The sequence below is a fragment of the Mustela nivalis genome (assembly GCF_964662115.1).
Source record: "Mustela nivalis genome assembly, chromosome: 1".
Classification (NCBI taxonomy): domain Eukaryota; kingdom Metazoa; phylum Chordata; class Mammalia; order Carnivora; family Mustelidae; genus Mustela; species Mustela nivalis.
This window is the reverse complement of record NC_139020.1, coordinates 118,077,407-118,097,317: the sequence shown is the minus strand read 5'-3', so window position 1 is coordinate 118,097,317 and position 19,911 is coordinate 118,077,407. Positions and strand designations below refer to the sequence as shown.

Sequence of the window (19,911 nt, the reverse complement as noted above, 5' to 3'; positions counted from 1 at the left end):
GGAGGGCATTTGATTTAATGAGCAGTCCCTTTATATGCAGCTGATGAATCACTAAATTCTACCTTTGAAACTTATAATATGCCATACATTAACTAAATTGAATTTAAATAAAAAAATTTCAAAAAGGATTTATGTGTCTTTTTAAAAAACTTTATTCTTTAAAGCAATGAGATCACTTTTTAAAAAGTATATGATTACATGAACAAAGGAAAAAGGGACAAACCAGAAAACAGAGTCTTAACTGTAGCAAACGGATGAACAGATGGTTATCAGAGAAGGGATGGGTGAAAGAGGTGAAGGGGATTAAGAACAACTTATCAGGATGAGCACTGAGTAATGTACAGCATGGTTGAATCACTAGATTATTGTATACTTGAAAATAATATAATACTGTATGTTAACTATACTACACTGGAATTAAAATAAAATAAAATAAGTTAAAAACTTATTAGCCACATGCGTTCTTCTGTTTGTATATCATATGCCAATAAAAAGTTAAAAGAAAAAACCTCACTGAAATTCAAATCAAACTGTCAAAATAAATTCTGAAAAACAAAATGTTTTGACAGAGGTTTTGGGAGAATAGAAGACAAAGAAAACACTAGAATAATGCTAATGGATAAGCACATTTCATGAGCCCCACAGATTCCAATACTGCTGATGTCTGGGATAGAAAAACTGAAAAATGAATCCTCCTGGTGGCTACAGGTACTCTACCTCAAGGTGACATTAACAAGAAATAAATGACTTTTAAAAAGCAAAAAACATACAGGAAAACAATCTCCTTCTCCCATACTGGGAAATGAAGCGTGGTTGTCGATTCACACTGACAGTACTGCTGGCTTTTTCCCAGTATCCCTGGGCCTGCTGGGGGTCCGTACTATCCCACACCCCTCAGCAGAGCACTTCCCTTCCAGAACCACTAGAGTCAGCACGTTTGAGAATTCCATTAATCCTGGTGGGTGGGGTGGAAACAAGTTTGTTTCTCCTGGTCCTATAAAGAGGACTGCTCTGGACTGAATTAATACCCCCTACTCCCCCAACAGTTCCACTATAAGGATGCAGATGTCCAGTTCAGTATACTGAAACAAACAAGATACCCCAAAAATATAACTGAAGTGCAGACCACATCCATATTGTCCAAATCTCTCTATGGGAACTAAGCCTGCAGGACGTTATCATTTAACCACTCTTCTCTTTAACAACACTGCATATTTGGGGTACGTTTCCCCACCAGTAATCCAATTCTCATAGCGAATATGCATTTCATTTGGGCTACAGTGATGACCTAGAGTTCCAATCTGTAGCCCTAACACACACAAGAAACAGAAATGTTGACTAGCATTGACTAGCATTCTTGGTATTACTTTATTTTAGTCAATGTAAACACTCACCTCTTTGACACTATGTGTTACTGCCCATATCAGAAAAACTCTTGACATCACCTGGAAGGAAGTCAGGACAACAGAAGATGGAACGATTCCTGAAAGAAATTTTAGGGTGGGTAAATAAATGTATATTGTACTAAGTTTCAACATGTAATACATTTTCTGAAACATTTAATTTTAATGTTAAGATATAAAACCATCTTGAGCAACTGAAACTTTATATAAAATGTCTTTCAGTACAGTCAATATTAAAAACTTTTTTCCTCCAGGGATGCCTGGATGGCTCAGTCAGTTAAGTGTCTAGCTTTGGCTTAGTCATGATCCCAGGGTCCTGGGATCGAGTTCTGCATCAGGCTCCTTGCTCAGTGGGGAGCCTGCTTCTCTCTCTGCCTGCTGCTCCTCCTGCTTGTGTGTGTTCTCTCTCTGATAAATAAATAAATAAAATCTAAAAAAATAAAAGACAACCCAAAACCCCAACTTTCCCCCTCCAAAACACTAATATTGCCTCCCTCCACCCCAGAACAATATTGTTAATGGCAACAGCATAACATGGATCTAGGTACCTTTCTTAAGCCTTTCAAAATCACTGGCCAAGTGCAATATATTTAACATTTATCATATAGAGAAAACAAAACCATTGCTTAACCTCTAAAATTAGACACTGAAAGGTCATTTTATAATATGGGTTTCAAAAATGAATAGGCACCTATAGAAGGGAAATCAACTGTATTTGTATCCAATGAACATTAGCAACTCTTACATATCATATGTATTATCTGTACTATATATATCAAGGTATTATCTAATGGTTAAATTATCTTTTAAAATTCACTCGAATATTTTGCCAATAAGCATATGATAATCAAAGCTTATGGTCTTTATTAAACCATTCTCACCTTGTGCATTACAATAAGCACTGGCAGAAGTTTTAACACTGGAATCCTTAGTTTTTGGAAATCATTAAATTCTGCTAAGTTTAAATTTCTTTGGCTTCTCCTTTCAATTCCCACAATCACAATCACAAGAAACCAGCCACCACCATTACAAAAAACTCTTGCCTTCTTTAGGTCATCTTAAACCCAGCAATAAGCCATTATCTGTAAGCGTCATTTTCTTGTTGTAACTTTATACTTGTAGGGAACCACTCCTAAAGTAAAATCAGGAAGCAGAATTATGGGTACCAAACCAGCAGGCTCCTTTACCCTCACTCCTCTGTGGTTTCTCTCCAGCCTTCCTGCTGGCAGCAATTACACTTACCAACTTCCTGGACATTTCAAGTTGCATGTGGGCCATTCCATACCTGCCAGGAGCCCTCATCATGGTGGCAGATCTTCCTATCACTCTAATACTAACCTCATCTTCAGTACGTCCACTGGACTATCCCAGACCAATTTTCATTCTTCCATGCCTCCTAAACCACACTCAGACTTCTGAACATTTATGAAACAGAGAAACAAATTTCCAAAAGACTGTGTACAAATCAGAGATGTACATGGAGACATCCATGGGTATGGCTATGAAAGGAATCACCTTATATTCATTAAGAGAAAGAGATGCAAGATCCTGTTAGAATGTGTTTCTTCAAGAAGGCTTGGGCTTCAAAGAGGAACAGCTAAGCTCCCAAAAGCAAGTAACATGCACATGTCACGCAATGCTTGGCATATAAAGATACTCAATAAATCTTTGTAGAATGATTTTAAGAAAAATAAATGCATGGACATGTAGCCCAATGGAATAGAGTTCACTCTAGAAATAAATCCTTACATTTATAGATACTTGATTTTCAAAAAGGATGTCAAGACAATTCAATGGAAAAATAACTGTCTTTTCAATAAATGGTGCTGGGACAACTGGATAGTTGCATACAAAAGAGTTAGGGGATGCCTGGGTGGCTCAGTTGGTTAAGCAGCTGCCTTCGGCTTAGGTCATGATCCCAGTGTCCTGGGATCGAGTCCCACATCGGGCTCCTTGCTCGGCAGGAAGCCTGCTTCTCCCTCTGCCTCTGCCTGTGCTCACTCTCTCTGACAAAAAAAAAAAAAAAAAAAAAAGAATATAGAGTTAGAAACTTCCTTATGTCAAGTACAAAAAAAATTAACTCAAAATGGATCAAAACCCAAAATATAATAGTTAAAACTATAAAACTCTTAGAAGAAAAGATAAATGGGGGCAGGAGTCCAAGATGGTGGAGGAGCAGGAGACTTTAATTTCATCTGGTCCCAGGAATTCAGCAAGATAGCTATCAAATCATTCTGAACACCTGCGAATTCAACCAGAGATCTAAGAAAAGAAGAGCTGCAACTCTACAAAAGAAAAGCGACCACTTTCTGCAAGGCAGGAGGTGTGGAAAAGTGAATCCCAGGCGATAGTGGGAAGATTAACTGTGGGGGGAGGGGGAGGGAAGGGAGCCTACCTCAGCTGGCGACCAGCAAGTGATAGAGCAGCAGAGCACAAAATTGGAACTTTTAGAAGTTTGCTCCAGTGAGGGATGCTGCTCAGGTGGCTAAGTGGGGGTGGAACCTAGCTGGGACAGTGTGGTCTCAGGATCCCTCAAGGTCACAGGGAGACTGGGGGTGCCTGAGTGTGGCAGAGCTCCCAGGGATCAGGATAGGGAAGGTGGCTGCAGAGTGAGCCCACTTGTGGGCTCTCAGCTCAGGGCTACCATAACCTTGATCTACGGCACAGTCAAGCAACTGCTCTCTGAGCAGGGGCCCAACAAGCAGAACTAGCAAGACCCCATCTTCCTCACCCAGGAGGAAGGAGTCCACAGGGTTTGGAGACTCCAAACAGGGCTGTGTGCCTGAGAGAGAAACACTAGGTCACAGGCCGGGATTTCGAATGAAGGCCAGGGGTACAGGAGTGACTGATTGTTTTATCTGAGGGTTCCCTGAGAGGTCGGGCCCAGAGGGCTGGCTCTGGGGCCAGGGACTGGGAGGTTGTCATTTTCATTCTCATCTTTGAAAAGTGTACCAAAAGCCTTTAGGGAATAAAAGGCACTCAGAGCAAACTGGAGCAGATAACTTAGCCTGGCCCCCAGCAAGGATGGTGCAATTTCGCCTGGGGAAAAGACACTTCAGAATCAATGCAATAGGCCCCTCCCCGAGAAGATCAGCAAGAACATCCAGCCAAGACCAAGTTTCTAGATCAATGAGAATTGCAAAACTCCAGCCCTAGGGGAATACAGCATATAGAATGCATGTTTTTTCCCCATGATTCTTAGTCTTTCAACTTTAACTTCTTTCCTTTCCTTTTTCAACCAATTTCTTACTTTATCAACTCTTTTTTTACATCTTCATTTTCATTTTTACAGTTATATTCTATCCCTTCGTTGTATTTGATCATCCACATATATATACATATACATATATACATATATATACACACACACTTTTTTTCTTTCTTTACAATTTTTGGGATGCAGTTTCTTCTAACAGACCAAAATACACCCAAAATCTTGTATATGACTGTTCTATTCACCTGTCTGATCACATTCCCTTTTTATTGTTTTTTCTTCCATTATTTTTGTTTTTTACATTCTATCCTTTCAATGTACTTAGTTTTATTTTTGTATATATAAGTTTTTCTTTCTTTACAATTTTGAGATGTGGTTTCTTCTAACAAACTCACCAAAAGACACTCAGGAGATAGTGTATTGCTCTGTTCTGTTCACCTGTTTGTTTATATCCCTTCATTTTTTTTTTTTTTGTTGTTGTTGTTGTTGTTCTTGGGTCTTTTTTCCTCTTTTGCTTTTTCTTGTCTTTTAATTTCCATTTTTACATTACATTCTATCGTTTCACTGTAGTTGATTTTATTTTTGTACACATAGATTTTCTTCTTTACAATTTTGGGATCTAGCTTTCTAAAAAAGAGACCAAGATACACACAGAATCCAGTGTATTGCTCTATTCTGCTCATGTGTCTAATTATATTCTTTTTTTTTTCTCCTGGTTTTGGGTCTCTTCTGATTTGTTTAGTGTATATTTTTCTGGGGTTATTGTTGCCATTTTAATATTCTGTTCTCTTGTTCATCTGTTCTTCTCTGGACAGAATGACAAGACAGAAAAATTCACCTCAAAAAAAAAAAAAAAGAATTAGAGGCAGTACTGACTGCCAGGGACCTAATCAGTATGGACATAAGTAATATGTCAGAACTAGAGTTCTGATTATAATATAATGATTATAAAGATACTAGCTAGACTTGAAAAAAGCATAGAAGACAGAAAAAAAGCAAAAAGTGAAAAGAATAGAAATCACTAGAGAATCCCTTTCTGGAGAAATAAAAGAACTAAAATCTAACCAAGTCGAAATCAAAAAGGCTATTAATGAGATGCAATAAAAAATAGAGGTTCTAACTGCGAGGATAAATGAGGTTAAAGTGAGAATTAGTGATACAGAAGGCCAAATGATAGAGAATAAAGAAGCTGAGAAAAAGAGAGATAAACTGCTACTGGATCAAGAAGGGAGAATTCGAGAGATAAGTGATGCCATAAAGTGAAACAGTATTAGAATAACTGGGAACCCACAAGAAGAGGAAAGACAGACAGAGACAGCACAAGGCATATTGAAGCAAATTCCAGTGGAGAACTTCCCAATCTCGGGAAGGGAGCAAGCATCAAAGTCCAGGAGGCAGAGAGAACGCCCCTCAAAATCAATAAAAACGGTCAACACCCTGACAAATACTAGTGAAACTTACAAACCTCAGAGACAAAGAGAAAATCCTGAGAGCAGATCTGGGCAAGAGATTTGTAACCTACAAGGGAGAAACAGAGATTGGCAGCAGACCTGTCCACAGAGACCTAGGAGGCCAAAAAGGACTGGTATGATATATTCAGGGAGCTAAATGAGAAAAATATGCAGCCAAGAATACTTTATCCAGCTAGGATGTTATTCAAAATAGAAGGACAGATAAAAAAATCTTCCAGGACGAACAGAAACGTAAAGAATTTGTGACCAGCAAACCAGCCCTACCAGAACTATTAAAAGGGATCCTCTAAGGAAAGAGCCCCAAATTAACATATATCAGAAAGGAACAAAGACAAATATAGTAACAGTCACTTTACAGGTAATAGAAAGGGGAAGGGGTGGGGAGGTGGGTGAGCCTGGTGATGGGTATTAAGGAGGGCATGTATTGCATGGAGCATGGGGTGTTATATGCAAACCATGAACACTACATCAAAAATTAATGATGTACTGTATGGTGACTAACACAACATAATAAAACATTATATATGTTTTATATAAGACTGTAAAAAGAGATGAGGAAAAACACTGTATCATAAATAAAGGGTCTATTCAACAAGAAAATTACCAATTATATGTATTTATGCCCCTAACATGGGAGAAGCCAATTACATAAGCCAATTAATAACAAAATTAAAGAAGCACATCGATAATAATACAATAGTTGGGGACTCGAACACCCCCTTAACTACAATGGACAGATCATCTAAGCAGAAGACCAACAAAGAAATAAGGGCTTTGAATGACACACTGGACCAGAGGGACTTCACAGATATATTCAGAACATTCCATCCTAAAGCAACAGAACACATATTCTTCTCAAGTGTACATGGAACATTCTTCAGAATAGATAACATCCTGGGTCACAAATCAGGTCTCAACCAGTACCAAAGACTGGGATCATTCCCTGCATATTTTTAGATCACAGTGCTTTGAAACTAGAACTCAATCACAAGAGGAAAGTTGGAAAGGACTCAAAAGAGCATCCCACTACAGAAAGAATAGGTCAACAAGGAAATTAAAGAAGAATTTTAAAAAATTCATAGAAATGAATGATAATGAAAAGACAACATCAAAATCTTTGGGATGCAGCAAAGGTGGTCCTAAGAGAAAAATAAATAGTGATACAAGCCTTTCTCAAGAAATAAGAAAGGTCTCAGCTATACAAACTAACCTTACAACTAAAAAAAAAACCTGGAGAAAGAACAGCAAGTAAGGCCTAAATCCAGCAGAAGAAATCAATGAAATAGAAACCAAAAGAACAGTAGAAGAGATCAACAAAAGTAGGAGCTGGTTCTCTGAAAGAATTATTAAGACTGATAACCCCCTAGCCAGACTTAACAAAAAAAGAAAGGACCCAAATAAATAAAACTCATGAATGAAAGAGAAGAGATCACAACCAACAATGAAGAAATACAAATAATTGTAAGCACATAGTATGAGCAACAAATGGCAACAAACTAGACAATCTGGAAGAAATGGATGCATTCCTAGGGACTACAAACTATGGAATTTGAAGCAGTAATAAAAAATCTCCCAACAGGGACACCTGGGTGGCTCAGTTGTTAAGCATCTGCCTTCAGCTCAGGTCATGATCCCAGGGTCCTGGGATCAAGCCCTGAGGGTTCTGCTCAGCGGGGAGCCTGCTTTTCTCCCTCTCCCACTCCGCCTGCTTGTGTTCCCTCTCTTGCTGTGTCTCTCTGTCAAATAAATAAATAAAATCTTAAAACAAAAACAAAAACAACTCCCAATAAACAAGAGTCTAAGGCTGGATGGCTTCCCAGGGGGAATTCCACCAAACATTCATTCATTCATTCACTTATTTATTTTTAAAGATTTATTCATTTATTTGAGAAAGAGAGACAGAGAGGGAACACAAGCAGTGAGAGTGAGAGAGGGAGAAGCAGGCTTCCCGCCGAGCAGGGAGCTGGGATCATGACCTAAGACAAAGGCAGACACAGTGATTAACCCACTCAAGCGCCCCTCCACCAAACATTTAAAGAATAATTAATACCTAATCTTCTGAAGATGTTTAAAAAAATAGAAATGGAAGGAAAACTTCCAAACTCTATGAGGCCAGCATTATCTTGATCCCAAAACCAGACAAAGACCCCACCAAAATGGAGAATTACAGACCAATATCCCTGATGAAGACGGATGCAAAAATTCTCACCAAAATACTAGCCAATAGGATCCAACAGTACATTAAAAGGATTATTCACCACAAGGAAGTGGGATTTATTCCTGGGCTGCAAGGGTGGTTCAACATCCACAAATCAATGTGATACAATACATAAATAAATAAAGTACAAGAACCATATGATACTCTCAAGAGATGCAGAAAAAGCATTTGACAAAGTACAGCATCCTTTCTTGATTAAAACTCTTCACAGTGGAGGGACAGAGAGAACATACCTTAATATCATTAAAGCCATTCATGAAAAGCCTATAGCAAATATCATTCTTATTTGGCAAAAACTGAGATTTTGCCCCCTAAGGTCAGGAACATGACAGAGATGTCCATTATCACTACTGCTGTTCAACATAGTCCTGAAAGTCCTAGCCTCAGCAATCAGACAACAAAAAGACATTAAAGGCATCCAAATCGTCAAAGAAGAAGTCAAACTCTCACTCTCTGCAGATGACAAATGAGGAAACCCAGAAGACTCCACCCAGAAATTGGTAGAACTCATACAGGAATTCAGCAAAGTGGCAGGATATAAAATCACTGCACAGAAATCAGTTGCATTTTTATACACTGACAATGAGACAGAAGAAAGAGAAAATTAAGGAGTCATTCCATTTACAATTGCACCCAAAACTGTAGTATACCTAGGAATAAACCTAACCAAAGAGGCAAAGGATCTATACTCTGAAAACTATAGAAAGCTCATGAAAGAAATTGAGAAAGACACAAAGAAATGGAAAAATGTTCCATGTTCATGGACTGGAAGAACAAGTAATGTTAAAATGTCTATGCTACCTAGAGCAATCTATAGTTTCAATGCAATCCCTATCAAAATACCATCAACGTTTTTCAGGGAGCTGAAACAAATAATCCTAAAATTTGTATGGAACCAGAAAATACTCCAAATAGCCAAAGGAATGTTGAAAAAGAAAAACAAAACTCTATTTCAAAGCTATAATCATCAAGATAGTATGATATTGGCACAAAAACAGACACATAGATCAACGGAACAGAATGGAGGGTCCAGGAATGGACCCTCAACTCTATGGTCGACTGATCTTCAACAAAGCAGGAAAGAATATCCAATGGAAAAAAGATAGTACTTCAACAAATGGTGTTTGGGAAAATTGAACAGCCACATGCATTAGAATGGAACTGGACCATTCCCTTACGCCACTCACAAAAATAGACTCAAAATGGATGAAAGACCTTAATGTGGAACAGGAATCATCCATCACAATCCTAAAAGGGAACACAGGCAGCAACATCTTCAACCTCGGCTGCAGCAACTTCTTTGCTAGAAATGTCTCCAAAAGCAAGGGAAACAAAGGCAAAAATGAACTACTGGGACTTCATTAAGATAAAAAGCTTTTGCACAGCAAAGGAAACAGTGGACAAAACCAAAATTGATAGAATGGGAGAAGATATTTGCAAAAGTCTTATCAGATAAAGAGCTAGTATCCAAAATTTATAAAGAATTTATGAAACTCAACAACAAAAGAACAAATAACCCAATCAAGAAATGGGCAGAAGACATGAAGAGACATTTCTTCAAAGAAGACATACAAATGGCCAATAGACACATGAAAAAAATGCTCCACATCACGTGGCATCAGGGAAATACAAATTGAAGCCACAGTGAGATACCACCTCACACCAGTCAAAATGGCTAAAATTAACGAGTCAGGAAATGACCGATGTTGGTGAGGATACAGAGAAAAGGAACCCTCCTACACTGTTGGTGGGAATGCAAGCTGGTGCAGCCACTCTAGAAAACAGTATGGAGGTTCCTCAAAAAGTTGAAAACAGAGCTACCCTTGACCCAGCAATTGCAGTACTTGGTATTTACCCAGTATACTATACCAGATACAAATGTAGTGATCCAAAGGGGCACTTGCACCCCAATGTTTATAGCAGCAGTGTCCACAATAGCCAAACTATGGAAAGAACCCAGATGTTCACTGACAGATGAATGGATAAAGAAGATGTGGTGTATATATATATACACAATGGAATATTACTCAACCACCAAAACACCCCAAATCTTGCCATATGCAATGAAGTGGATGGAACTAGAGGTTATTATGTTAAGTAAAATAAGTCAATCAGAGAAAGATTAACTATTACATGATCTCACTGATATGTGGAATTTAAGAAATAAAACAGAGGATCATAGGGAAAGAGAAGAAAAAAATAAAAAAGATGAAACCAGAGAGGGAGACAAACCATAAGAGACTTTTAATCATAAAAACAAACTGAAGGTTGCTGGAGGGGTGGGAGAGGGATGGATGGGGTAACTGGGTGGTGGACATTAAGGGGGGCATATGATGTAATGAGCATTGGGTACTGTATAATAGTGATGCATCACAGACCTGTAACTCTGAAACCAATAATAAATTATGTTAATTAAAAACTCTGCTCCTCTTCCCCAGCATTTTAGCAAAGATAAAATTCAAATGATGTCTTTAATAAAAAACGATCGCCTTCTTTTAAAAGATTGTATTAAAGATTAAAAGAAGAGAGGAAGAACACATAAATGTAAATCTTTGTGTCCTTGGATTAGGCAACAGTTTATTAGCTATGACACCAAAAGCAAACACACACAAAAATAGACATCAAAATTAAAAACTTCTGGGCTTCAAATGATACTATCAAAAAAGTGAAAAGACAACATACAGGAGAAAATATCTATGAATTGTATGCAATAAAGGCCTTATATAAAAAAAGAATTAAAATTTTTTTTTAATATTTAATTTTTTTTTTTTTCAGAGAGGGAGAGAGAAAAAGAGAAGGAAGAGAGGTACAGAGGGTAAGAGAGCAAGAGAATTTTAATCAGCCTTCATGCCCAAGGAGAAGTGTGACACAAGTCTTAATCTCACAATCCTGAGATCATGATATGAGCTGAAATCAAGAGTCACGTGCTTACAAAGAATGAGCCACCCAAGTGGCCCCCAAATAAAGAATTCTTACAACTTAATAATAAAAGACAACCCAATTAAAAAATGGACAGGGAATCAGAATAGACATTTCTCCAAAGAAGATATGTAAATGGATAATAAAGACATGAAAAGATGCTCAAATCATCAGTGAACAGGGAAATGCAAATCAAAACCACAATGAGATATACTTCACTAGGATGGCTACAATCATCAGATACATTATTGCAGAGAATAACAAGTGCTGGCAGGGATGTGAGGATACTGGAGCCCTCAGACATTGCCATTAGGAATATAAAATGGTATAGCTACTGTCTGAGAGTACCTCAAAATGTTACATATGGAATTACCATATGGCCCAGCAATTCTCCTCTAGGTACATATGTATCCAAGAAAAATAAAAACATATGCCCACATAAACACTGGCAGTGAATGTTCATAGTGGCATTTATCTCAGCCCCAAACTGGAAACTATCAAAATGTCCAAAAAACAGATGAATGGGGGCGCCTGGGTGGCTCAGTGGGTTAGGCTGCTGCCTTCGGCTCGGGTGATGGTCTTAGGGTCCTGGGATCAAGTCCAGCATTGGGCTCTCTGCTCAGCAGGGAGCCTGCTTCCCAACTCCCTCCCCACCCCTCCGCCTGCCTCTCTGTCTACTTGTGATCTGTCAAATAAATAAATAAAATCTTTAAAACAAACAAAAAAACAAAAACCCCACATGAATGGATCAATCGAACATGGTATTTTAGAAAGAAACGCAATGGAACCTTAGAAATAAAGTAAAAAGAAATAAATAATAAAAAAGCAATGAAGTATTGATACATAGTATAACATACTGACATACTGACTGAAGAACCTAGTGACAAAAGACCACATGTTACATGATTTGGTTTATATGAAAAGTCAAGAATAGACAAACTAAAAAGACAGAAAGCAGATTAGTTGGGCTAGAAGGTTAGGAGGGAAACTGGGAGCAACTGCTAATGGGTTTTGGGCTTCTTTTTGGGCTGATGAAAATGTTCTAAAATTGATTGGGTGATGGTTGCACAACTCTGTGAATACTGAATTATATACTCAAAATGGGTGAGTTTTATATGTGAATAATATATGAATAAAGCTTTTATAAAAAAATAAATATATGAGTTAAACACAAAGCCTGGTGATATAATATGTAATACTGCTAAAGAAGCTCAATCAGTGAGTCAAATACAAAGTGAATATACTTAGCCAGATTATACTATAGATTACATTACCAGAAAAACTAAAGACAGATAATCAAAGGCTTTCCTAAATGAGTTCTTAAGCATTTGCTGCTTAAGGTAAGACCACCAGTATTTCTAGTTTCTTCTTTTTTTAACTCAAAGACTAGCTCATCACTTAAAAATATTATTTTCCCTTTCATTTCTGCTTTCTTCTTTTGCCATTGAAACAATGGGTTAGACTGTTAATGGAGTGATCAGTGCTCCAGGCTTACTGATACACTTTGGTGGGAATCAAGAAGTCCAGGATCTGGACCTCAGATTTCCAAGTTCAATAAATCAATTTAATTCCACTCATGAGCAAAAATCAGGTTCTTGGGAGACTGGTTCAGGCCAATCAGATCCAGAGGAGTCTAGCTAATAAACCAAAATGTCATTTTATTCACTTAGAACAGAAGCACAGCCTTTGTAATAGTAACTGAAGAGTTGGGATTTTAGAGACCTTCATCTAGGGGCACTTTTTTCCTCTTATGGAAATCAGAATGCTTATTAGGAAGTATGACTTCAATGAAGGACCTGGTTGCTCTGAGGGATGAAAACTGTGATTCAGTTCTTTACTCTAGAGCTCCCTTTCCTAGGGAATATGAAGATTTCTATATGTCTTCCTTTTGAAAGTGCTCATCAAAAATTATGTATTTTTTTAAAGTAAGATTTAACAGCCAAGAACATTTATTCCTTAGGTGTATTTCCCACCATTCTTTTCTTCTAAGTATATGTGTGTGTGTGTGTGTAGTCACTTTTAAAGACTTAAAAAATTTGTTATGTCAGAGACAGAATGTAGAAAAGCAGGGGGAGCTGCAGGCAGAGGGAGAAGCAGGCTCTCTGCTGAGCAAGGAACCTGATGTGGGACTTGATCCCAGGATCTTGGGATCATGACTGGAGCCTGAAGGCAGATGCTTAACCAACTGAGCCACCCAGGCGTCCTCTCTTCTAAGTATATTTTTAAATACAGTTCAACTTCTATTGTTTATACTCTTTGTAGTTTGCTTTTTTCACTTAACATTTTGAGAAATTTTCTTACAACATATTCTTAAAAATATTTTAGCTTGAGTGTTAATATATTCCTTTGAGTAGAATATATTTGTTTATCTATTCTCCTTCTGTGAAACATTTAAATTGCTTAAATTTCTTGATATTACAAATGAAGTAATAAAGTATTAAAAATAATACTTAAAAATTTCTGAGGCTTAGAAAAAAATAATTTTTTTAAAGAATTATTTCCTTGGGATAGTTCCCAGAAGTAGAACTACTAGGTCAAATGCTATGAATGCCTTTAAAGATCTTGAAATACATTGCCAAATTGCTTTCCAAAACATTTGTATTAATATACACTCCCACCAAGAGCATACAAGCCTGGCTGCTTTAACCTACCCCTCCAGAGTAAATTTAAATCTTAGTAAGTTAGGGAGTAAAAAGCCAGTAAATTTAAATCTTAATAAGCTAGGAATAAAAAACTGCTCAATGCTTTCTAATTTGATGCAAATGCAGAGTTGTTCCTGGCTTTGCCTGCAGGTGCTCCCCTAAATTCCCTATTCAGGAAACTGCCCATTTAGGCACCTGAATTTCCTAATGATGTCATTCATACCAAAGCTCACTTGGTTTCTATGGCATATGAACCTACTTCAACTGATCACCCAGCAAACAGAAGTTTTGGCTCTATCCTGACAGCCCAATCTTAAAATGCCTGCTCTACTGGACCGGTCAAAAGGCCAGTAGGAAGAAGTACCGTTTATATAAGGAAGACCATCTGAAGGCCAGTATCTTCAAGTTTATTCTTGGAGGTAAGTCAGGCCAACAACAGAAGGCCAAATAGATAGCATCATCTTTGCTCTGAATAGAACTATCACTGAGTTGGGTGTATTGTAATTGTCAGTTGAATTTCATGAGGAACTATTAAAAAATCATTATTTGCTATAGGAAATGCATGCAGTATAATATCCACTTTATCACGCAATGCCCTTATATTAGCCCTAGGTGGGAAGTCTGCTTCAGAAATCAATGCTAAGAAATATTTACACCTCTCCAGTCTGATGAGATTTCTGTAACTTCCCCTTTACTTTTTTTCTTTTATTATTTTACTTTAGTTTTAATGTAGTTAACATACAGTGTTATATTCTCAGTTGCCCTTTTCAATATGGTAGTCAGAAAGTTCCAAGTCAAAACTGAAGCATACTACATTATTATATTTCTTGTAGAAGTTTTCACAAACCCTTGTGGAATGAGGAGTACAGACAGACTGGATCCTTTCTTTTCTAGACTTCTTGCAGTCAGTCTCAATGTGACTGCATTTATTACACCATTATCCCTTATTTGAACACAATGACACAACATGTTAAAACTATCTACACCTCAGATTTTTGGTTGTTGATTACTTAAGTTGGTTGTTTTCAGAAGAGAGATTCTGCAATCTTATCAGTAAGCCATCACTAGAACAAAATTCATTTAAAAAGGACTTAATAGGCATCTATTACTTATTAATTGAATTCAACAAATGTTTCTGGAGTACCTACTCTGTGCCAAGTACTATTTTCCATGCTGGGGATATAATGGTAAATGAGATTCGTCCCTGCCCTCATGAACTTAAAACTCTCAGGCTTTAATTGATTTGGTTTGGGATAGCTCTTATTTTTAGGCCTTTTTCCTGAAGGCGATGTGAGGCAACTAAACATCTGTAAACAGAATGGCATGATCACTTCTTGGTTTCAGACAAATTTCTCTATCAGCAGGGCACATCTTTGGCAAGATGAGGTTATAACTTGAGAAATAATTACAGGAATTTATGTTGAAACAGCAATGAACTTTTGAAGCAAAACATGGCAGATAAAAGAAACAGGCATTTATATGTGTGGGGTATGTACACGCACACATGCACGCTCAGCAAAAGCTGTATAAAGGGGATCTGGCAAAGAGTTTGATTCTCCGGAACCAGGGTGCTCTGAGGACTCCCTGTGCCTGGCAGAAGTTGGCAGCACTGGAAATTCTCTCTGTTCGGAACAGCCCTCAGATGGAACAGGTTAGTGGGCTTAGGAGATTAGCTACTAATGACCAAAACTGGTTTGCAAGTCAGGTATGGTCAGGCAGGTTGGGAGCAGAGCCCACAAACAGAAAAGGAGTCAGTCATCAATCATCAAGGAATACATGCGTAATGGAGGCCAGACCAAAGCAAGGCAGGCGACACAAAGCTGGTGCCAGTAACTAAAGGATGGCAATTGAAGCCAGAATCTCCCCACCCAAATACCAAATCCATAGATCTAAAAGTAGCAATATTCACTAACAAAAACAACACTCACCAGCAGCAACCAAAAAGGAATTGGGTAACAACTGTACACCATATATTTTTAAAAGTTCTAGCCAAAAAAGGAAAGATTATTGTGCACCTCCTACTCTAGCCCCATCTCCCAAAAGTGATAGTGGTGAATCAACATAATTTTGAGACTTTTCACCAACAGGCTGAGATTTAGAGAGAAACACAAATTTCTGAGTGGAGTGTGACAGACATGGAGGCTGGAATGTGATGGCAAAGTGGAAGATGTGACTGGCCAGGGGCCCCTCATGGAAGCCAAGCCCTTCCAGTCCCACACTGAGCTACAGGACTGGCACAGAGTTCCCTATGGGAATGGGATACACGTTTTATGAGGTGGCAGAATCCCAACATGGAGCAATTAAATCTGAGAAAGGAAGGAAGAGCTCATGTGTTTTTAAATAAGTAATTCATTTGCACTGCTCAAAATTTAAAAAGTATAAAAAGATATACAGAGAAAAGTCTCCCTCCCAATCCCATCACACTACCATTCAGGGGCCTTTTCCACAGGAAACTAATTATTAATTCCTTGTCAATCACTCCAGAGATATATTCTAGGTATATAACAGCAAATATGTAAGTGAATGCATAAATATATATTTATACCCAGCCTTTTTTCCAACTTTTTATGTAATGGTAGCATTTTATACACATTGTTCTATACTCTGCTTTCCTTCCCTTAAAAAATACCCTGAAGACCTTTCTTCAGCAATACATATATATATACTGTTTTAATTCAAGACTTTGTCTTAATATCTATGCACTCTCCTAAGCCCTATCCCTCTATGTCCTTAGCATGCAGAAAAATATGTAAAACAGGAAAACTCCAATCCTAAATTGTAGCTCAGTGGGGAAAATAACTGAATAAACATTGTGGAAATGCAACCAGGGAGAATTCAGTAACATCCCTATCAGAGCAAATAAAATGGCTGCACAGGTCTGCTCACACTTTAGAAATATAGAGAGTCGGGGCGCCTGGGTGGCTCAGTGGGTTAAATCCTCTGCCTTTGGCTCAGGTCACGATCCCAGGGTCCTGGGATCGAGCCCCGCATCGGGCTATCTGCTCCTTGGAGAGCCTGCTTCCTCCTGTCTCTCTGCCTGCCTCTCTGCCTACTTGTTATCTCTATCAAATAAATAAATAAAATCTTAAAAAAAAAAAGATTAAAAAAAGAGAAAGAAATAGAGAGAGGCATGGCAACAATACAAATCTAATATAAGAAAAGAAAATAATAAAGTATGCATTATGTCTAGGGTAAAGTAAAAAATTAAAACAACTGGAAAGAAGATAATAATTATGGACAATAAAGGCAAGCCAACAAAAGAATAATTTTATCCCCAAAGTAGAGAACCCAATATATGGAACAGATTATTCAGGGGTATAATCCAAGAAATATAAGAACTAAATTTGTACTGAAAGAACATACTGTGTTCCATAAAACAAACAAGCAAGCAAACAGAAAACCTGATAGTGAATGAGTAAAACCAAAAAATTTCTTGGGGGATCCAGACCAAAAAAAAAAAGCAAGTTACCTACAAAGCAGTAAGAAAATCAGCAGCCTGGCTTCAGACTTCCCCACAGCAACATCCAATGTCAGAAGACAATGAAACAATACTACAAAGGTCTGAGGGAAAGAAAGTATGTTCAAGAATATTATACCCAGCCAAGATCTCACCCTAGCACAAGGGCAAAAGATAAACATCACTAAATATGAAAGAACTTGCCACATAATGCCCATGCAAACAATGTTCTCAAGAAACACATGCTATCAAAAAATCAGCCAGGGCGCCTGGGTGGCTCAGTGGGTTAAGCCGCTGCCTTCGGCTCAGGTCATGATCTCAGGGTCCTGGGATCGAGTCCCACATCGGGCTCTCTGCTCAGCAGGGAGCCTGCTTCCTCCTCTCTCTCTGCCTCCCTCTCTGCCTACTTGTGATCTCTCTCGGTCAAATAAATAAATAAAATCTTTAAGAAAAAAAAAAAAAAATCAGCCAAACAAGAGATGAATCAAAATAAGGAATTCAGGAATGGAGAAGTCATGGTCAAAGGGTCCAGAGTAGGCAATGAGTCCATTCAAATATAAAGCTAAAAGTAAACAATTATGCTAACTATGGCCACAGAACATATTAGAAATGGTCACAAACCATAATAATATATTAATAATATAATTTTAAAATGGGAGCCATAGAAAAAGAGATGGAAGGAGAAGTGAGAATACTAATTTTCTTAACAGAATTAGGAGATACTACCTAAAACTAATATATAGCCAAATGTAATTCTGAACTAAAATTTTGTAACTTTTTGTTAAACTTCAAGGGACTTTTAATAGTATAACTCATGGTAAAAAGATTTTATATATTTTAATAAGAACAGCAATTTTAACAAAAAATAGCAGGTATAGTATGAACTTATCTTGATTCTTCTATCCATTTACTTTTTTCTTTTCTTAATATATATGTGAAGGAAACCTTCTCCACAATGGTATTTATCTAATACTAATGAAGATTAGTTCTAAAAAGGTAGAATTTGGAGTCATTTGTAAACTTTGTTCTTTGTACTTTTCCACATTGCTTGAACTCCTGAAAACACATGAATTAGATTTCAAAATTAATAAAATCATTCTCTTAATGAGAAATGAAACATTTGGCACCAACAAAAAGATAATTCTGACACTGAGCTAATCCAATTTTAAACAGGAATTTTCTTCAATATTTTCTTTTACATTCAAGCTAATCTCAGGGAAGTAAAATATTTCTGGCCAAAATGAAGGAAAGGGTGGGAATGTGGAACGTAGAGAAGAAGATTGGCTTTTTAAATTTTTTTTCTTCTTTAAAGATTTTATTTATTTACTTAGAGAGAGAGAGAGAGAGCCAGCGAGAGGCAGCAGAAGCAGGAAAGAGGGACAGAGGGAGAGGAAGAAGCAGATTCTCGCTGAGAAGGTAGCCTGACATGGGGCTCGATCCCAGGACCCGGGGACTATGACCTGAGCCAAAGGCAGATGCTTAACCAACTGAGCCACCGTGGCACACTCCACCCCGCCTTTTTAAAAAATTCTTTAAAAGAAAGACAAACAGAAGGACAATTCTCTTCTCTATTTTCCCAGAACATAAAAAACTGGCCTTGCCTCTCTTGGGGTTGCAGCACCTGACCCCCCTAAAAGCAATGCTCAATATATTTTACTTAACCACACTTGCTTTATTTAGCTCTGACAAAAGAAATCAGTGTCTTACACTGAAATCAATAGCCAAATGACAATACTCACATGATAAGCTCTGGATTTATTAGAGGTTAGCATTTCTAAAAGATGTACTAAACTGTGAGAGGGGATTATATTTCTTTGTGCTAAAAGGATGTTGGTACTAGGTGTATTCATGCTTATTTTTGACTAACGTGAAATGGATAAAAAGGGAGACACACGTGAAAACGAAGTACAGTGATATGTCATGTGTCTAGCATTAGAAAGAAAGGTGCAGCTAGAATTAAATCTTTTCCCTTCATGTGATCAAACTTTAAACACCGAGGAGCTTCTCAAGCTGGGGCACACAAACCCCAAAGATGGGCAGCAGGGTCCAATCCTGTGACATCCTAGTAGCTGTTAACTTACTCAAAGTCAACTATATGAGCAGAATTCAAAGAAAATAAGATAGAAAACTAGTGTAAGCAACTCCACCTAGTATCTCACAGTGTGAATGTGGGCACCAGAGTGAATGATAATCTTAGGTCTCCTGGTCACTCACTGTGACTGTGGTTCCACTGTTCAAAGATAAGAGTCATCCAACATAGACCCCAAATGGGAAACAACTATTTAATCTAGCATTCAAATAAAGAAAGAGTAGACATTTTCAATACTGGAGGGAAACATGGCTGTGCTGGACTTACTGAGAATCCATACTAAGCTACATTGTGTTATTTTAGCAATTCAAACTATTTTTCCATTGGAATTTTATCCCCACAGAAGCAATTCTATTTTATGAGAAAAGCCACAGCACATAGTCAAAGTATATCACCCTGGTTCACTGATTTTCCCTGAAAAGTTTTTTGGGGAGTATCCATTTTTACATAAAAACATAAGAAAAAGAGACTTCAAAAGTTTTCACATTTAAAGCAAG

The 19,911-nt window shown here is 37.6% G+C and overlaps 1 protein-coding gene across 1 annotated transcript in view; it reads right to left on the bottom strand.

The window, feature by feature from the left end:
• Window positions 1-19,911, bottom strand: part of HACD2 (3-hydroxyacyl-CoA dehydratase 2) — a 120,998-nt gene that overhangs the window by 34,454 nt on the left and 66,633 nt on the right. The window contains exon 4 of the mRNA XM_082744270.1: window positions 1,395-1,483. Within this exon, the coding sequence (XP_082600396.1) occupies window positions 1,395-1,483 (89 nt within the window). The remainder of the gene's footprint in view (window positions 1-1,394; window positions 1,484-19,911) is intronic.